The sequence below is a fragment of the Eulemur rufifrons genome, chromosome 2 (assembly GCF_041146395.1).
Source record: "Eulemur rufifrons isolate Redbay chromosome 2, OSU_ERuf_1, whole genome shotgun sequence".
NCBI classification, from domain to species: domain Eukaryota; kingdom Metazoa; phylum Chordata; class Mammalia; order Primates; family Lemuridae; genus Eulemur; species Eulemur rufifrons.
This window is the reverse complement of record NC_090984.1, coordinates 16231814-16250573: the sequence shown is the minus strand read 5'-3', so window position 1 is coordinate 16250573 and position 18760 is coordinate 16231814. Positions and strand designations below refer to the sequence as shown.

Below are 18760 nucleotides of genomic sequence, written 5' to 3'. Positions count from 1 at the left end.
GCGCGTGCGCAGGGGACTCCACGGCCCGTGGTCGCCTCTCCCACAGCTCCGCAATTGGTCCGACCCACTGCGAGGGGGCGGGGCCGGCCGTGAAAAGCCGCCTTTGAGGGGAAGGCGGGAAAATGGCGGATTCCTCAGGGCGCAGCGCTGGGTGAGTTGAGGCGCCGCAGGGATGGATGTGTGGGTGCCAGAGGGAGAGGCGGGGCCGAGGGCCGGCGCGGACCGGGCAGCATAGCTGGGGAGTGGGGGCCCTCGGGGCGAGTCCGGAGCCGACCCCTCCTAGAACCGCTCCGGAAGCGCAGGCCCCAGGAGGCCCCGGCGGCGCGCGGGCTCTGCGCATGCTCAGGAGCGCGGCGCCCGACCAAGTTTAGCATCCTGGGCTTTGATGCTGGGCGACCGCGGGCGAGTGGCCTAACCTGTCTGTGCATCGCTTTCCCGCATTGCGAAATGGGGCTGAGGATGCTGCACAACCTCCTAGGTGTCCTGAGACGTAAACCCGCTTAGAACAGCGCCTGAGTCTTAGCTGGGCTGTCGCTCTTAGAATTGTTGTTATCAGTGAGCAAGTGACATCCAAAGTATCTCCTTTAGTCCTCTGTCCCGCTTTATTCTGTGCTCCCCGTTTACGGAGGAGAGGATGGAGACTCAGGGAGGCGAAGTCATTTGCCCAGCGCGAACAAGAAAGAAGTTGAGCACTTTACTAGGTGCCAAGGCATGATCCTGAGGCTGTTTGTCTAGTTTGTTAATTTGGCCAATGTTTATTGTCCTTTGCGTGAATTGACGTGAAATAGGCCAGCGGGAGGAATCACTCCACTGTTCCTTGCCCGAACTGTGAGGTTGACTTTAGTGCCTCCCAGTAACAGGTGAAGTACCTGAGGCTCACACAGGTGTAGTGACTCCCCGCAGGTCCTAGCAGGTTGGGCCTGGAGCCCATTCGGTTTGACTCCAGAGCCCTGGCTCAGATTCCAGAGGGAATCCGGGTTCTGCCCCTTCCTGCCTCTGAGACTCACCACGGGTGACCTGTGTAGACCTCAGACACTGGCCTGGAAAATGAGAGAAGTCATGTGAACAGTTAGGAATCTGCAGGGTTGAGAGGATCCCGTGCACGAGCACAGCTGCTGGCACCTGGCGAACATTTGTTAAGTTGCCTCTCCCCACGATGGGCTGGAGGTGCCCCCATCACTTCCCGGGTCTCACTTTGGGGTTCCAGGAGCCCACTCCAGAGGAGGTGGCTGCAGTGGCCACTGGAGCCGCTCCTAGTGGTGGCAGCAGGAGTTCCAGTGCCCGGCCTTGTTCCCGCTCCTCCTGTGCCACTGATCTCTGTTCCTGGCTTCCCCCTCCTCCCACTCAGGCTGAAACCCAGGAGTCATTCCGGACCCTCCCGCACTCCCACAGCAGGTTAGTCAGCGATTCCTGTCTCACAGCCCCTGCTTTCTTGTGACATCAGGTGTCACTCATTCTGTGTTTTAGCTGAGGTGAAATATATGTAGTGTGAAATTAACCCTCTTAAAGGGTACAATTCATTGACCTTTAGTATGTTCACAGTGTGCAAAACCATTGCCTCTGCTATGGTTTCAGATTTTCATCACTTCAAAAGGAAACCCCGTCCCCATTAGCACTCACACCTCAGCCCCCTCCCCAAGCTCCTGGCAGCCACTAAGCTGCTTTTGTCTCTATGGATTTACCTGTTCTGGATATTTCATATAATTGGATCCTGTATGACAGAGTCTTTTGTGTCTGGCTTTTACCCAGCACAATGTTTCTGAGGCTCATCCTGTTACAGTGTATGAGAACTTCACTCATTCCTTCTTAGAGGTGAATAACATTGAGGCTTCCTTACTTCTTGATAGGAGTTTGTGGCACCTTCTAAGTCTTCTGTCTGCCTTCAGTCTGAGGCTTCCAGTCACCCACTCACCACGGCAGGGGCTCTCCAGCACTGTTGACATCTGGGGCTGGATCATTCTCTGTCGTGGGGGCGTCCTGTGCGTTGTACGGTGTTGAGCAGCGTCCCTGGCCTCCACCACTATGCCAATAGCTCCCCCTTTGCATGACAATCAGTAATGTCTTCAGATCCAATAGGATCCATATCCCATGGGGAGAGACACCAGACAGCTCACTCGCTCATACTCTGTTCATGCGCCCACAAAGAAGAGGTCATGTGAGCACACGGGGAGATCGCAGCCACCTACAAGCCAAGAGAACAGGCCTGAGAATGAAACCCACCTTGCCAGCACCTTGAGCTCAGCCTCTGGCTTCCAGAACTCTGAGAAATAAACATACGTTGTTTAAGCCACCCAGTCTTTGGTATTTTGCAGCCCAAACAGACTGACACACAGGCTGTCGGGTACAGTGAGGAGCAACAGCAGGCTGGGCCCTGTCCTCCCAGAACACTGGAGCCCGTCTTCCTGCCAGCTGCCTGTGGTTTTCGTGAAGCACGGCTCTGACGTCGTCCATCTCCTCCCCGTCTCCCCGGTGCCCACAGCAGGGCTTGACCCTCTGTAGGCCGCAGGTGAAAGCTAGGGTAAAAGTGGCCTGACTGGCAACCTATCTAACAGAAAAACTATCAAACTGAAAGCAAGAAAAATAACTCACAACACATAATTGCCCCTTTAAAGAAAAAACTCACAACACAACTACCCTTTGTTTTAACCAAAACACCTGTGGCCTAACTCGGTAACAGTTTTTCCATAGCCTTGAAAGGCCCTAAGCGGACAGTAGGGATGCGAGCTCCCTACTCCAACTCTCTGCCTCAGATCCTGCCAGAAAAACAGATTTCAAAGACTCAGATAAGCTGGTTTCATAGAGCAAAAGAAATGAAAAACACCTACAACAGCTTTGCCACCACTTCTGTTCTCAGTTTACTGAAGCAGAGGCAAAAAACCCATTTTTACCCTCTAAAACTCCGAACAGCATTCCTCAACTGCCCACACTTCCACTCCTTCGTCAGGGGCGGTGGCCATTCCTTCCTTCTCTCTTTCTTGGAAAAGTAAATAAACATGGTACTTCTTTCTATCCTAAACTCTCTGTGAAAGATCTTTCTCCAACCCATGGCGTGAGCCCTCACCCTAACACAGAGTGCCCCCTTTTTGTTAGGCTGGTAAGCCAAGAACGGTTTGTACATTTTTAAGTGGTTGTGAAAAATCAAAAGAATTTTCATGACACGTGAAAATTGTATGAATTTCAAATGTCACTGCCTGTAAATAGTTATTGGGACATAGCTCATCCATTGCATTCTCTACCATCCATGGCTGCTTTCATGTTAGAACAGCAACGTCGGTTAGTTTCTAGTTTCAGCAGTGCCCAGGTGACCTACAAAGCTACAAATATTTACTGTCTGGCCCTTTACAGAGAAAGGTTGCCCAGCCCTGGGCTGCAGGAACAGGGCTGAGCCCTTAAGCTAGAATTCAGGACTGTCACAGCCTGGCCCAACCGTCTCTCCTCCCTGACTTCATGTCCCTGTTCATCTTCTGTAATTAAACCATAAGGCTGCTCAATTCCTGTGTCCACATCATTCTCGCCCCAGTGCCAGGCCCTTGTTGAAGAACCGTTGTCTCAGGATGTCCTCTGTCATGTACCTGAGCCTGCTGCACTTTGTCACATCCATCCCCCCAGCCCTGTACCTGTCTGGGCCACTCCTCACACTTGCCTGGTGAGGAACATGCTGATCTTCCCTTTCTGGGAGGGAACTCTGTATTTTGTTCACCGCTGTGTCCCTAGTGGCATACAGTAGGCACATAAACGGCTGGTGAACGAATGAACCTGTGACTGATTTGAGCTCGTGGACACTGAGCACAACTGCGGTCTCTTCCACACAGCTCTTGTCACTCGTCCCTTCTCAGCTCGGGTGTTCAGCTACACTGTGTTGCCCAGGTGGGCAGGGCTGGCAGCTGCCTGTGTCACTGTTCCCGTTGAGGTGTCCCAGCCTTGCTGAGATAGTCCTCAGGCAGCACTGGGATGGGGTCGTCCTGAGGAAGCCCGAGCTCCAGCTGGCAGAGGTGCCTCAGTGGCCACCCTGTGCTTCCTGGGCAACGATGAACAAGGTCTCTCTCCTCTTGTAGGAAGCCTGCCTCGGCCGGTCCCAGCACTTCCAGCGGAGCCAGGAGGAAGGAAGGAAGAGCAGCAGGTGAGCGATAGCAGGATCCATTTTAGTAAAAAGTGATTGTTTTTTTTCATTACGTGCTTTTGGGGGAAGGAAAACCGGCCCAGAGAAGAGGGCCTGTGGTATTACTTCCTCGTGGTCACAGCTCTGGAGATTGAGTCTGGCCATCCTAGCCCAAGGCCAGGGATGTGTCATGAGACGGTGGCAATCATTTTGGACAGTGGGGTCCCTTTCAGCCATGGGGTTCACAGGCTGTGTCCAGGACACATCGCTGGGAAGGGGGGTGTGGGGACCCACAGGTTGAATTCATTACTAAAATCAGTCTCAAAACGAAAGTGCGTTAGTTACATGGGGATGCCCATATGTCCAGTTTTCCTCCCCAGTGGGTCCGGGGTGACTTAATAGCCCCCCAACCTCACTGAATCTCAGCAGACCCTGGCTTGGATGGTAGATTCTTGGGTCTCGGTCGTTGAAAGTCAAGACTACGAAACAATGAAGTATTTCTCAATGTCTGACATGTGGCATTGCCCAGTTCTTAGAACGTAGGGTAGGATTTTCAATGCAAAGGAGTCAAGGCTTAGGTGTTCCAGCGTCGCTTTTTAATCTTGTGTAGGACATCTGTGATATCTGTGTGTTACGTAGTTCTTAGACACAAGCTATACCCTTGATTGTGTCATTGCTTCTGTGTAAAATTCAGCACTGTTTAAAACAAACAGGGGTATCCTAGTTTTCCAGAAATTGAAACTGCTTTTCTTCCCCACTGTGCCAGACAGCCAGAGCCTTAGAGCCTTCTCATTGAGCAAAACCATTTGCTCATGGTCTTAAAAAGACCCAAAGCAGGATGGTCTCCCCTGCTTGGAATTGGGGGTGTCCTTTACCCCATGTCCTTCGTTGCCATCTGGTGGCAGACCCTCCATAGGGATCAGTTCTGTCCCTGAGACCCTGCCTGGTCCTGGCCTTGACCCTTAGGTACCTGCACCCTGAGAGTGGCCTCCTGGTTGTCCCCAGCTTCCAGGCACCCCCCCGCCCAGTGCTCTGAGCACACTCGCTCCGCCGACATAGCTCATCCGTGCCCTGGGGACGCTCAGATTGCCCACCAGCTCTTTGGCTGACTCTGGGGTCCCCATTAACCGTGGGGGTGGCTCCATTCCTCTTACTGTTGTGGCTGCCGTCCCAATCCCCAAGGGAAGAATTGAACCCTGGCATGAAGTTATGGTTGAAGTCACAATCGCACTCGCAAACACTTTTGAGCTGTGTGGCATTGACCATGTCAAGCAAAGGGAAACCTCTGGGCTCTACAGGCAACTATAAAAATGTAGATTTATTCTTTTGACCTATTCTTGAGCACCTATTCCGTGCCAGGTGGTGGAGTATAGCAGCAAGCAAAGGAGACAAAATCCCAGGCTCTCAGGGAGCCCTAGGGAGGGGAGGCGGCAGCGCAGCAGAAACACAGGAGACGTGGTGTGTTAGACCATGGCAGATGCTGTGGACGAAACGGGCAGCGTGTGCTGGGATCTGAGCTGAGTGGGGCCCTGAAGAAGGGAGGTGCTGGGGGCGGGGGGCACAGTGAGGGGTCAGGGTGGCTGAAGGGAGCAAGTGAGTGAGGCGGGGACAAGGTCCAAGGCGGTGCAGGGCCCTGAGGGTGCCTAGAGGCTCTCAGGCCTCCTGAGCTGGTGGACCCCAGAGGGGCAGCCTGGAGGCCCAGCGAGGGGCTTTTCAGGGAGGAGGGAGCTGATGGCTGTGCTGATGGCTCATATGACCAGGACTGAGGGTGGCCTGTGGGCTCAGGAGTGGGGAGGTCCCGGTGGTCTGGCTCGAAGGAGTTCAGTGCAGGGGTGGGTCTGAAGGTGGACTGGGGGATTCAAGGGAAGAGGAAGAGGAGTGGGCGAGTGCAGGGCGCTTGTTGTAAAGGGGGACGGAGAAATGGGAGGTGAGGTGGGCATGGGGTGACCACTGGGATCTGGTGGAGGCAGGACCCAAGGGGCTGCAGGGCGGGAGGCGGGAGCTGCTGGGTGTTTCCTTTGGGGGCGAGGGCCGGGCTCTCGCGCCCAGAATGGAGAGTTCGCTCTACCCAGGAGCACAGAGGTCCGTCCACGGGGCGGGCAGGAAAAGGCTCTCGGGCCTGGAGGGGGCTGGATGCGGTGGTGGGAGGGTCTCCTGGGCCCACTTCTGTCCTCCCATGAAGCAGGAAACAGGCCAGCAGCTGAGACTGGGGGAGGGGCAGGGGGGGAGGCACAGGAGCTGGAGGTGGGCGGAGCAGGTACGGGGAGGGGTCTGGGCGAGGGGTGGGGGACAGAACAGAGGACTGGCTGAGCCCAGTTGAGATGCCCACCCCCTAGGATGGGGTGGGAGGTGGCATTTGCTCCATCCACATTCAGCCTCACAGGAGCCGCCCTGGAAGGGGACCTGGGGTGGGGCCGTCACCGGGGGTTTGGCTGTGTCTGCAGAGGGCCTGTGGGTGGAGTGTGTCTCAGGGGAGGGTCCTGAGCTGGAGGTGGGTGAGGAGAGGTGGTACCAGGAGTGGGTCCTAGGCTCATGCAGGCAGGGGAAGGGACTGCTGGGGTCACACCCAGAGGGACCGAGCTGGGAGGAAGCAAACTGGAGGCTCTCAGGGAAAGTTCTATCTTCCTTTCCCTCCCCCACCCCAAGTGCACTTGCTGCCTTGACCTTTGGGCATGTTCCTTGATCTTGGCTCTTCTGCTACTCTGTGGTTCCACCCCTGGCTTGGGGCTTGTACACTAGGTGTCCCATAAATGTTCTTGCATACAGTGGGTGTCCCATTCATGCTTGGGGCTGCTGAGGGACAGGATCAGAGAGGAGCAGGGGAGCAGTGGCTCCTGTTCCTGTCACTGAGTAGGGAGAGTCACAGCCTCTGGCTCTCTGGGGCGTGGGGTCCTGGGTGGGTGTGGGGTCTGGGTGTGTTGGGTCTTCTCAGGCCACGACAGTAGTTTTGTTATAAACCAACAGTGTGTCCCCCACAGGTGGAAAAGTGGTTGCGTCCCGATACATGGACTACGAGAAGAAAACAACCAGAAAGGTAATACAGTGCTCAGCTTATGCTTGAAGCAGTTCTGAACATGGTTCTGAGTAACTGGAATTTCGAAACACTCAGGCGAGCCGGTCACAGCCGGGTCCTGAAGGAAGCAGGTCCCGGGCCTTCGTCCAGGTGCTTTTGAGACTGTCAGCTCTTCACGCCGAGTTGGCGTCCCTGTCGTGAGCAGCCCACTGCTTTAAGCATCCTTCTTACAAAGCTATGATCTCTGTCGAAACGTGAACTTGTTCTTGCCTTTCAACCCAATAGTGCACTTTCTGGACTTTGCGGCTGTCTTACCCAATGCCCAGCGCACAGTCCTTGGTGCGTGGCTGGCATTTATCCTGTCTGCAGGAGGGAAGTTTTACTTCCTTTCCAACCTGTTTGCCTTTTGTGTTTTATTCTAGGACCTCCACTGTGATGTTGAATAGGAGTGGTGTCTGTACCTTGCAATATTCTTGCCCTGTATGAGATTTTCCTTTTGCTTTTGGTTACTATAAGGGCCGTACTCCATGTGTTGCCTGTTTTTTTTTTTTTTAATAAGTTTTGACAATTAATACCTGTATAAAAACTTTGTCTTTCCTGGTGACCAAGGTAATATGTTCTCTGACATCTACCGTGTCAGAGGTAATCACCAACAGACGTCAGAGGTAATCACCAAGAGACATTTTGGTGGTTTCCTATGCTCTGCGCATGTGTGTGTCTACTTTTTGAAAAAAATTGTTTGGCCTGTGTATATGAGATAAAATTTCCAAACTCTTTCAATCTCCCCCTTGCCTCAAAGTAAGAGCATTTACGAAAAGCAACGTAGACTGCGTCAGGGACCCTTCTCCTGAAGGGAAGGGGTCTTGCCCTCTGAATGTCATGTGTTCCCATCGCAGCCTCCTGCAACAGATGCCTCAGAGACCGGCGGGAAGATACCTGGAGGTGGAAAGAAACCCAGCCAGCTCCAGAAAAGCAAAGGTACGAAGCAGCCGTGACCCCCGGTCAGTGAGGAGCGCGGTGGTGAAGTTCGTTTCCACGTGTGCTGAGTCAAAGCTCCGTCTCTCCTTTCTGCGAAGGGTCAGAGCTGCTATCAAAGAGTTTGAGTGTGAGGACAGATGGGGGCATGTGGGGAGCTGAGCGGGTGGCTGGGAAGTGGGGGGGTCACTTCCGCCCTGTGTGGTCCCAGAGAAGGGCCACGTTGCCACCATGGCGCTCCCTTGTGGCATCAGGTCCTTGTCTACGTGACAGTTTCCCCACTGGCACTCAGAGCGGCACTCTCGGAGAGGATGTGAGGCCTTATCCTCCCGCCTCTCGCCGCCGTGGGCTGCCTTCCTCGTCTCCTGCGCCAGCAGCTGCGTTGGTCTGTCCTAACCCCTCCTGCTAGAAGCTACCACCAAAGTGATATGAAAATCTTTTTAGTTTTCCTAATTGTGGATATGACACATATTCATTATAAAAAATGGAAAACGAGGACGAGGTTGGGGGACCTCCCTCAGGATCTGCCCACTCCGACAATCACCGTTGGTGTATTTGGTGTTCAAGTCCGGTCAGCATGCCCCGTCGCGAAGTCTAGGAAGGCCCCTCCTCAGCGTGGCACTTCACCCCGGCTCTCTGTCCGAGTGCTCACGTACCTGCCGCTGCAGCACCCGTGGGCCGCTCTTTGCACGAGGCTCTTTGCGCTTCCAGGTCATTCATTTCCCCAGCTGCATAGTTCCTGTTCAGTTCCCAGCACGAGAGAGCGCATCTTACACACCACCTGTTGCCGTTTGCAGCACTCTGGAGCCCTTGTGTAGCTCTGGCGTGCTGCACGCCAGCGCCGATTTTAGGCAGTGTAAAGCAAGATTTCATGGTTTAAAATACAGGCTCAAAGATGAAGGGCACTCCCAGGGGAGACGAACAGTCCAGAAGCTGCAGGAGAAAGCAGCCGAGGGCACGGAGGGCAGAGCAAGCATGCGGCGCTGTCTCTGATTCTCAGCATCCTCTAAACCAGCAGAAAGGCCTATTTGCATCTTTTTTTTTTTTTCTTTTGTGGTTATAAAGAATGTCCCGTTTCTAGTTGTACTTTAAAAATGGATTCAAGCTGCTGGCTGGGAGTTTGCACAGGTTTTTCAGTCCTTTCTGCTACCTAGGAAGAAATCAGGGTTTTGGAGAGAAGTGGTATGGTTTAAAAAGTTGCCTGCGTTTCCCAACTGGCTGTGCTGACTTTCCGGGACTCTTGTCTGGACAGCAGATCTCAGTGGGGTCGCAAAGGGTGACCTGCAGTCCACGTTGCTGGAAGGGCACGGCTCGGCCCCACCTGACCTGGATCTCTCTGCCATTAATGGTAAGTTGTTCGTTTCACCCCTTCTGCCACTAGCTGGGGGTTGCGACAGATCTCAGCAGGCCCCCAAAGTACAGACGCTCCTTCACTCACGATGGGGCCCGCATCCCAAAAGATCCATCATGAGTGAAAACACCATAAGTCAAACATGTATTCAATGCCCCGATAAAGCCATTGTAAAGTGGGACAATCTTAAAGTGAACCATCGTAAGTCCAGATGGTCCTCAACTTACGATGGGGTTACATCCCAATAAACCCGTTGCAAAGTCAAAATATAAATCAGGGACCATCTGTATGCTTTTCTCACCATTAAAATGTTCTTCTTTATCTTAGAGAAAAGTACAGTCAGAAAGACTCCACAATTAGAAAAAACAAGATCAGAGAAAACGGAGTCGACGTCATTTTCTGCCCCTCGGAAAAAGAGCCCAGTAAGTGTCCGAGATGAAGGGGTTGCCGTTCACAGTTTGCATAAATCTGATTCTGCGCCTCCCCTCCGCCAGGTGTCACCTGAGGCCCCAGGGCTCCTAGAGCAGACAAGACAGCCGTGCCCCTTAGGATAAAAATTAAGAGCACAAACGTTCTTAGATCATCTGTGGAATTATGTTTCCCCAAGTACACATACAGCAGTAGAAACCAACATGGGACCGTGTGAAAAGTGAGATTGCGGCCTTCTCTGTGCCGATGCTGTGCTAGGGAGGACGTGAGGCCAGGCCCCGTCCCCTGGCAGGAGGACAGCTGGGCTGTGGTCTCACCTGGGTGAGGTCTGGTGCCAGCACAGCACCGAGTCGCTGGGTGCTCTGAGCTGGCCTTTGCCTGGCTGCTGCCACCTCCCCTTCACCTGCCCGGTGCCGTGGGAGGGCCAGACCTCCCTCTTCCTGCTCACAGGGTGCTGGAAAACACTAAACACGTGAGAAAATAGAAGCAGCGGGGCCGGGTACCGTAGAGGATTCCCAAATTATCAAATTAAACACAGGAAACACGAGTCACGTTCTGCCCCTGCTGGGTTCACACCGGTTCCCCGGGAACTGAAAGGGTCTTTTTCCTCTTCTCAAGAGCTTGTCCGAGGAGATGGAGATGATGGAGTCCCAGACGCTGCTGCTGACGCTGCTGGCGGTAAAGGTGAGAACAGTTCCCTGACCACGTGTGACGTGCAGGGCAGCCCCGATGAACCACCGGGAGGGAGTCCCCTCCAGCCTGAGCCTTCGTTTCTCGTTTAACAGATGGAGAACGGTCTTGCCCAGTTTGAAGAAGAGGCAGAAAGACATTTATTAAAACTGTGCAAAGAGAAGGAGGAGCTACAGAAAAAGACCCACGAGCTGAAGCGCAGCCTTCTCCTCTGTCAGAAGAAGCGGGAGCTGGAGGAGGCCCTTGACGCCCAGGTCGGTTGTGAGCCACTCCTGTGACCGGGGGCTCTGAGCTGAGCATCCTGGCGGGGCCGTCTCCCACCATTTCAGGGGGCGTTCGTGGTAGGATGTCGCTGCTCGCTCACGGCTCACTCTTTGCTGGGCTTTTGGTGTCGCCCACACTCTGGTCCAGGTGTTGGTCTATGACAGTTTCCCAGAGAATGAGGCTACACCGTAACGTGCCAACCACTGAGGGGACCGGTGCCTTCAGCTCACTTGTGCAGATGTTCCTTCAGCGCCTCCTGATCACCATCGTGTGCGGTGACAGGAAGACACGGTCTGGGCCTGCCCTGGAGGGTCAGTGGGCTGGTGGGAGACACGTCAGTCTTGGCACCGTGTGGCCAGCACTGGCACAGAGGTGTCCGCGTTGGGGAAGGACACGGAGCAAATGCTGGGAACCCAGAAAGGCCCTGCCAGGGGGACGGCCCCCGTGCCCAGCGCGTGGGTTTCCTGTGGCTGCTGTAACAAGAACCACAGCGGTTCATTGTCTCGCTGTTCCGGAGGCTGAAGGTCCAAGGTCAAGGCTTTGGCGTGGTGGGGAGTGATCTGTCCCAGGCCCTTCTCCTTGGCTTGTGGACGGTCGTCTGTGTCATCTTCTCCCTGTGTCTCTTCGCGTGTCCTCCCTGTGCGTGTCTGTGTCCAAATTGCCCCCAGGACACCAGCCATGCTGGGTTAGGGCCCACCTAGTGACCTCGCTTTAACTCGATGACCCTGTAAAGACCGTGTGTCAGGATAAGGGCACATCCTGAGGTGCTGGGAGTCGGGACGTCAGATAGGAATTTGGGGGACACAGTTCACCCCGTAATGCCCAGCATGTTCATGGGAGCGGCCCTGCAGCCAGGCCCTGGGCTGAGACCAGGGCCCCTGACCTTATGGAGCTCACAGAGAAAGGAAAAGAAAAGACACTCAAGTGAGCACCTACGGTTGAGCCTTGAACGTGGGTTTGGACTACGTGCGTCCACTTATCAGCAGACTGTCTTCAGTAAATATATTGGAAAATCTGTTGGGGATCTGCAACAACTTGAAAAACCTCATAGATAAAGCTTATGGCCTAGAAGTGTTGAAAAAATTAAGAGGAAGGTATATCATGAATGTATGAAATATATGTAGATAGTGGTCTATTAATGTGCTAATCAACTGTGTTATCGGCAAGGCTTCTGGTCAACTGTAGGCCATTAGTAGTTCAATTTAGGGGGAGTTAAAAGTTACACACAGCCAGGCACAGTGGCTCATATCTGTAATCCTAGCACTCTGGGAGGCCGAGGCAGGAGGATCGCTTGAGGCCAGGATTTCGAGACCAGCCTGAGCACGAGCTGGTCTATTTCTACAAAAAATAGAAAAATTATCTGAGCATGGTGGCGGTGCACCTGTAGTCCCAGCTACTTGGGAGTCTGAGGCAGGAGCAACGCTTGAGCTCAGGAGTTTGAAGTTGCGGTGAGCTATGATTGCGTTATTGTACTGTAGCCCAGGTGACAGAGTGAGGCCCTGTCTCCAGAACAAAAACAGTTGTATGTGGATTTTCTACTGCTATGGGTCGGGGGAGGGAGGTGGCAGCCCTAACCCCCAATTTGTTGAAGGGTCAACTGTATATTGTCACAAACGTCCGTGAAGACCCAGGCAGCACGTGTGGGGTGGGGGTGGGCCGTGCCAGGCTGGCCTTGGGAAGGCAGGCCCGTAAGTGGAGTGCTCCAAGGCAGGAGGGCCCAGGCCCAGAACACACTGGAAGGGGACACGTGTCCATGGTGAGGAGCCTGGGCCGCCCTCCTGTCTGCTGGGCCGTTGCCGGGAGGGGAGAGCACACACCCGACCCTCACACCCTCAGAAGCCTCCTGAGCTCTGATCCCCTCGGGGCTCGTGAAAGAGCAGAGACGTATCTTAACCTTGCTTGAGCCCTTAAACTTCCGGGCTGGTGACTGCAGGGTCCCCTCCCACAGCCCCCTTCCGTCCTGCTTGCAGATCGAGATGCTCAGTCCCTTTGAGGCAGTGGCCGAACGCTTCAAGGAGCAGTACAAGACGTTCGCCACGGCCCTGGACACCACCCGGCACGAGCTGCCCGTGAGGTCGGTCCACCTGGAGGGAGACGGGCAGCAGTTCTTAGGTAGGAAACGGACGTCCGGCTGCGCCGCGCAGGCTGCGGGGGGTGAGGAGCACGTGTCAGCACTTCCCATGGGCCTTACGTCACTTTGACAAGTGTCCTCTTCCCCGTCTAGTGGCAGAGGATGGTGGGGACTGGCCAGGCTGTGGTTCCTCCAGGGTCTTGGCCTGAGTAAGTGACTTTTGGGATTTCAACCCAGGGCTGTGGGATTCACCGTGATTTCCTATCCTGCTGAAAGGCATTCTTGCGGGGGCAGCCTGCAGTCCCCTGGGCCCTACGCATGCCAGTCGGTGTCTGGAGGGGGCTACAGGGCCACCAGCCCGCCCTGGCTTGCCGTCTCTGCAGAGCGGTGAGGTCCTTTCTGTGCACCGGTTTCCCACCTCGTCCCCACTGGAAGCCCTTGGCAAGTGTGAAAACTGCCACGCCTCATCCTAAAACCCTCTTCAGAACAGCGGTCCTGCCAGAGAGAGATTTCAGCTGCCCTGGAGTCTGGGTGTTCCTGAGAGGAGCTCTCATGCGTCATCTCAGTACGTTTTGCTTGCGGCTGTTGCAGGAGAGGCCAGTATCTAAGACCCAGAGGTGGGCTTGCCTGCGAGCTCCGCCGGGAACGCATCTGAGGCAGAATGAAAACACAGTCCAGGGTCCCAAGGGTGCTGCTCGATTGGCAGCCTCGGACAGAAGTGGTTTTCAATAAATCGAGCTTTCTCCAGTGTGACAAAGTATAGGCATGACATCGAACTTTGCAAAGTGAGCCAAGTTGTAAAGGAAAAAGTGACAATTGTGGGTGATGTCACGGTTCCAGGATAAGCGCTGTTTGTCCGTTGGAGTGTTTTCTTTCCATCGTTGGTGCAGCATAATGTCTGCGTAAACAGACTTGACATCGAGCCACGCGTGTCCTGGTTTCCCGCTTATCTCGTGCACGTTTCTTTGTTGGAAGTCGTCATTAGAAGGGTGTAATGAGCACATAACTCGTCACACGGGTGAACACAACTCCGCCCTCATTGGATGCTTGTCAGCGTCTGGGTTTCTGATTTTATGGCGACCGCAGTCACTTCCGCAGCAGTAACTCGTGGGCTCCGTCCGTACTGTGTTCCTTAGGTCGCTGCCAGGAGCTGGGCTAGGGACTTGACGCATTTTCTGCGGCTGCCGTGACAGACGGCCACAGACTGCGTAACTTAAAAGAACAGAAGTGTATTCCCTCGCAGTCCGGGAGGCCGGAGTCTGACGTCAAGGTGGTGCAGGACTGCTGGGTCCTTCCAGGCTCTCGGGGAGAAGCTAGTCCAGGCCTCTCTCCTGGCTTCCGGTGTTGCCGCCGCCCTTGGCGGTTCCTTGGCCTGTGGCTGCATCACTCCAGTCTCTGCCCTGTCGTCACGTGGCCTTCTCCCTCGTGTCTTTATCTACATTCCCCTGTCTTGCAAGGACACCGGTTATTGGATTAGAGCCCACCCGAATGACCTCACCTTAACTCAGTCACATCCGCAGAGACCCGGTCCCCAGCTAAGGTCACACTCACAGGTAGTTGAGAGTAGGACCGGAACATTAGAGGACACGGTTCAGTCCACAACAGGACGGAGATGCTGTTTGTGAGGCTCTTAGGTTCCCAGAATGTGACCCTAATGTACAGCTGGCCTAGATATGGCGTGTGTCAGAGGGCAGAGAGGTGTGTTGTCTTAATGCACGTGGCGTACATACGTGGGTTGCAGGTGTCCCTCGGCTCAGGGGATGCAGGCGTGCTAGGATCAGGGAATGCAAACGATGGGGTTTTAAAGTTGCTCTTGGCCTGGCTGGGAGTCCCTGGGTGACGCTGACACAGCAGAGCCTTTCCTGCATCTTGCATTCTTTCTGTTGAGGACGCCAGAGTGGCATTCTAGGTCTGTTTGAATGAGCACCTGGTGGACATGCCTGTCCCACTATCTCAGGCCACCATGATCTCTGGCCAAGGGACAAAGAGAAGATTCCAATGCACAAGTGTCTTGCTTTGCTTACCCTTCTTGCCTGTGAGCTCTAGCAGAGCATTGCAGTGGAGTGAGAAAAATCTAGTCGGCTACTCAATTCGTGTGTCTGTTGTTTGGGGCGCTTTGCCATCCATCACTGACGACCGCTTTCCCCCACCCCAGACGCCCTGCAGTCTGAATTGAAGACCACTCAGAAGCTCCTGAGAGAACTTGGCATTGGCAGTTCAGAAACAAACGTGCAGGTGCTGGACTTGCTGGGCGAACTCAAGGACGTGGCTGTGAAAAAGGACCTTGAGCTCCAAAGGTATCTCAGAAAATATTTTAAGGAAAAGGTGGCACTCCGTCCAGGCAGGACGTGGGCCGCTGGGGGCTGCACTGTCTGGAGTGGCTCCAAACTCCCCCTGGGGCTCAGCTCCCTGGGCCAGCTGCTCTTTCCCCAGACTGTGCGCGCTGCGGGAACAGCCAGCAGGTGTCGCTGTCGTCTGGGTTGTGGAGAAAGTCTCAGTCCAGGAGCACCTGCCGCGTCTTATGTCCCCTTTCTCCCCGCTCTGGAGTCGGTTCTGGGGGCGTGGGGGTGCTGGTGCCTTGGGGGTCAGAGACGTTGCAGGGTGGGCCCCAGAGTCACAGCGCGAAGGTCGGGTGAGGCAGGGGGAAGGGAATGGCGGGAGAACTGACACCCGGCTCCGGAAGATCCGAGAAGTTCTCAAGCAGCCCGAAGAGAAAAGGCCTCGCCCCTCACGCACCCTTTGCCCCCAGAATAACCGGCACAGTACGGGTGCCCTCCCATCAGCCCTGTTCGTGTTCTGCATGTCTTCCAGGGCTAGGGTTTGGGAGGATGTTTTTGAACTCTTTATTGAAGTATAAACACACATAGAAAAGACACAGATCCTAAGGGACTGCTCAATGGCTGTCGCCGAGCCCGTGCCCTTGTGGGACCAGCCCTAGATTTGACACAGCCCGTGAACAGCCCCCCGAAACCCCTTAGGACCCCCTCTTTTCACCTCCGCCAGGAGATTTCTACCTATGGGCTTTTGCACCTCTTCTAGAAAAGAATCTTGTTTTCTCTTCCTTACGATGCTCAGTCTATCTCCTGAGATGCCTAAAATATTTGGAAAGGACTCATGAGAAACAGCTGCCACCTGCTGTGGCACGTCTTCCGTGGGTGGCTGCAGGGTGAAATCAGGGCACACCAAAGGCTTACAGATGGCAGGGGTCACGGGTTTGAGGGGTTAAACACGCAGGGGTCACACACGCTGCTCCATTGCCATGTAAGTGGCACGGAGGCAGGGACTTCATCCTGTTCACAGCTGTCCCGCCTGCTCCTGAGACAGACGTGCCCAGCTGTCTTGGTTTTCTGTTGCTTCTAACGATAACTGAAACTGGGTAATTGATAAAGACAAGGAATTTATTCCTTACGGTTCTGGAGACTGAGAAGTTCAAGGTCAAAGGGTCCCATCTGGTGAGAGCCTTCTTGCTGGTGGGGACTCTGCAAGTCGGTGGTGACAGAGGATGTCACGTGGCGAGGGGGCTGAGTGTGCCAGCTCAGGTCTGTCCTTTTATAAAGCCACCAGTCCCCCTCCCGTGATAACCCATTAATCCTTTAACTCACGAATGGCAGAGCCCTCATGACCCGGTCACCTCTTAAAGGCCCCACCTCTCAGTGCTGCCACTTTGGGGATTGTGTCTCAGCACGAGTTTGGAGGGGACAAATGTTCAAACCACGGTGCCAACACCGTGCTGATGCGCTCTGAGTATTTCCGACCCAGTGAGTCTTCTTTCACGCCTGCCTGGTTCCGTCTTGGCAGTGTCCCTGACGGAGTCTTCTCAGACCAATCCTGCTCCCCCACGCTCTCCCACCGAGCACACGGGGGACGTGGAAATCCCGCCCCTCCCCACGCCGCAGCCCCTCGCTCGCTCGCCACGAAGGGGCTGTGTGACCTGGCGCTCAGCTGTGAGTGAGAGGCCTCCACTCCTCCTCTCGCCTGCACAGGAGCCTGGCCCAGCTGCAGGAACTCTCCGCCGAGGCGAGCAAAGAGGCCGCCTTGATAAACCAGGGAGTCTGGGAAGAGGCCCAGGGCCCTGCGACCCCCAGCCAGTGGTACTTCAGCGAGGACAGCGCCTGTGAGGAGTCCCAGGGAGCAGTTGAGGGCACACCCTCGCCTGAGGACAACGCGCCACATGCCCCGGGAGGCCACACTCATGCCGTGTTCGCCAACCCCAGCGAAGACCGTCCTTCCGGCAGACGAGCAGAGAGCCTGCTGTGCCTCTCGTCCAGCGGGGATTTGCAGGGACGTGTTGGTCAAACTCAGGACACTTGAGCACTCTGTACACGACCTTGTTTGGTACTTAAAATAAACCCGTTTGCAATTGAAGCCTTCGTTTCCTATGCAGGGGGACATTTGGAAGGCGTGTGTTGTCTCACGTTCTGGTGAGGGGCAGATCCTGGGCCTCGGGACCTCCAAGACATGACGAGTGTCCGCTGTCAAGATGATTTCATGTCCTTCGTCACAAGGGTGGTTTCGATGACTGCCTGATAGCAAGACAGGAATTGGCACACAAGTGGGCATTTTCCGGTCCTAAGTTCCAGTAGTTGTTGCTGGGAGGTGCTCACAGGCGTGGGCTGTGGCCGGGGATTCTTCCACTCAGCTCTCCAGCTTCCACCCTGCTCTGCGTGGGCTCCGGGGGTCTTCCTGGTCCTCATCGCACGTCTGCGCCTCTGTGTGACATCTCCAGGTAGGGGAAACAGGCCCCGGTCAGACGCAATCTGCACCCCCATCCTACATTCGGGTAAAAGAGATGCACCTCTTCACCTCAGGTGGTTCAGGGATACGGTTTTGGTCTAAACTTTCACCTTAATACCACCAACCTTCACATTCCCCGCTGTAGCCTCTGCGAGGACTTCAGCAGAAGGTTCTGGTTTTACCATAGTAGATCAGGGGAGAGGAGACACGACTTCTGCAATTTTCGTCTAAACTTCCACCCCAAACCCATGGCCTTAGTCTGTTCAGTCAGCTATAACGAAATGCCATAGACTGGGTGGCTTACTATTAATAACAAGAGAAGGTGATTTCTCACAGCTCTGGAGGCCGGGAGTCCCAGGTTCAAGGTGCTGGCAGATTTGGTGTCTGGTGAGGCGTGCTTCCTGCCTGGCTGCCTTCTGTCTGTGTCCTCACGTGGTGGAGGGAATGAGGGAGCTCTCTGGGGCCTCTTATAAAGGCACTAATTCCATTCAGGAGGGCCCCACCCTTGTGACCTAATCACCTCCCAAAGGCTCCACCTCCTGACACCATCACCTTTGGGGTTGGGGTTTCCAGCATAGCAATGTGGGGGCTGGACACTTGCAGACCACAGCACCCAGCCCCACATGCTGTATCCTCCCAGTCTAACTAAAGGCCCACATCAGGGCTAATCTAAAGGCTCCTGCATCGAGGAATCCCGGAAACTGTTCTGCACACCTTGGCTTTGTTTCCCGCTCCTGAGCAGAAAGCTTTGAGTTCACAGCAGGGGGCTGAGCCAAGGGACCTTGGCCCTTTTGTCATTCTTTATCTTGATTAATCTGATTATTGCCCACGATGATTCCAGGTGTGGTTACACATTGTAATCTCTGCCTTCCAGTTTTTAAAATGTCTACAAACTGGAGTAAATATAGCGGACTTGTGTGGGGCCCTTTAAAATATTGAAGGACCCTAGACGGTCCCTTTGGTTCAACCAACCTTCCAAAGTGCTGTCTTAATTAAGACCCTTGTTTCAACTCTGTGAATGTCCGTGCCAAGGGTTTTAGGAACCCTGTGCCAGGAACTGTGGACAAAGACCAAATATATATTTTTTATTATACTACGGGGACATCATTAAACCCACATTACACGAAAAAGGAG

The 18760-nt window shown here is 54.5% G+C and overlaps 1 protein-coding gene across 1 annotated transcript; it reads left to right on the top strand.

The window, feature by feature from the left end:
• The first annotated feature begins 97 nt into the window (after window positions 1-97).
• Window positions 98-17213, top strand: LOC138401677 (HAUS augmin-like complex subunit 8). The gene is made up of 11 exons (XM_069497180.1): window positions 98-151; window positions 4056-4120; window positions 7078-7133; window positions 8009-8090; window positions 9340-9435; window positions 9766-9860; window positions 10486-10551; window positions 10653-10811; window positions 12792-12933; window positions 15048-15189; window positions 16876-17213. The coding sequence occupies exons 1-11, from the start codon at window positions 123-125 to the stop codon at window positions 17201-17203; spliced, it is 1260 nt and encodes a 419-aa protein (XP_069353281.1). The 5' UTR covers window positions 98-122; the 3' UTR covers window positions 17204-17213.
• Window positions 17214-18760: the final 1547 nt, after the last annotated feature.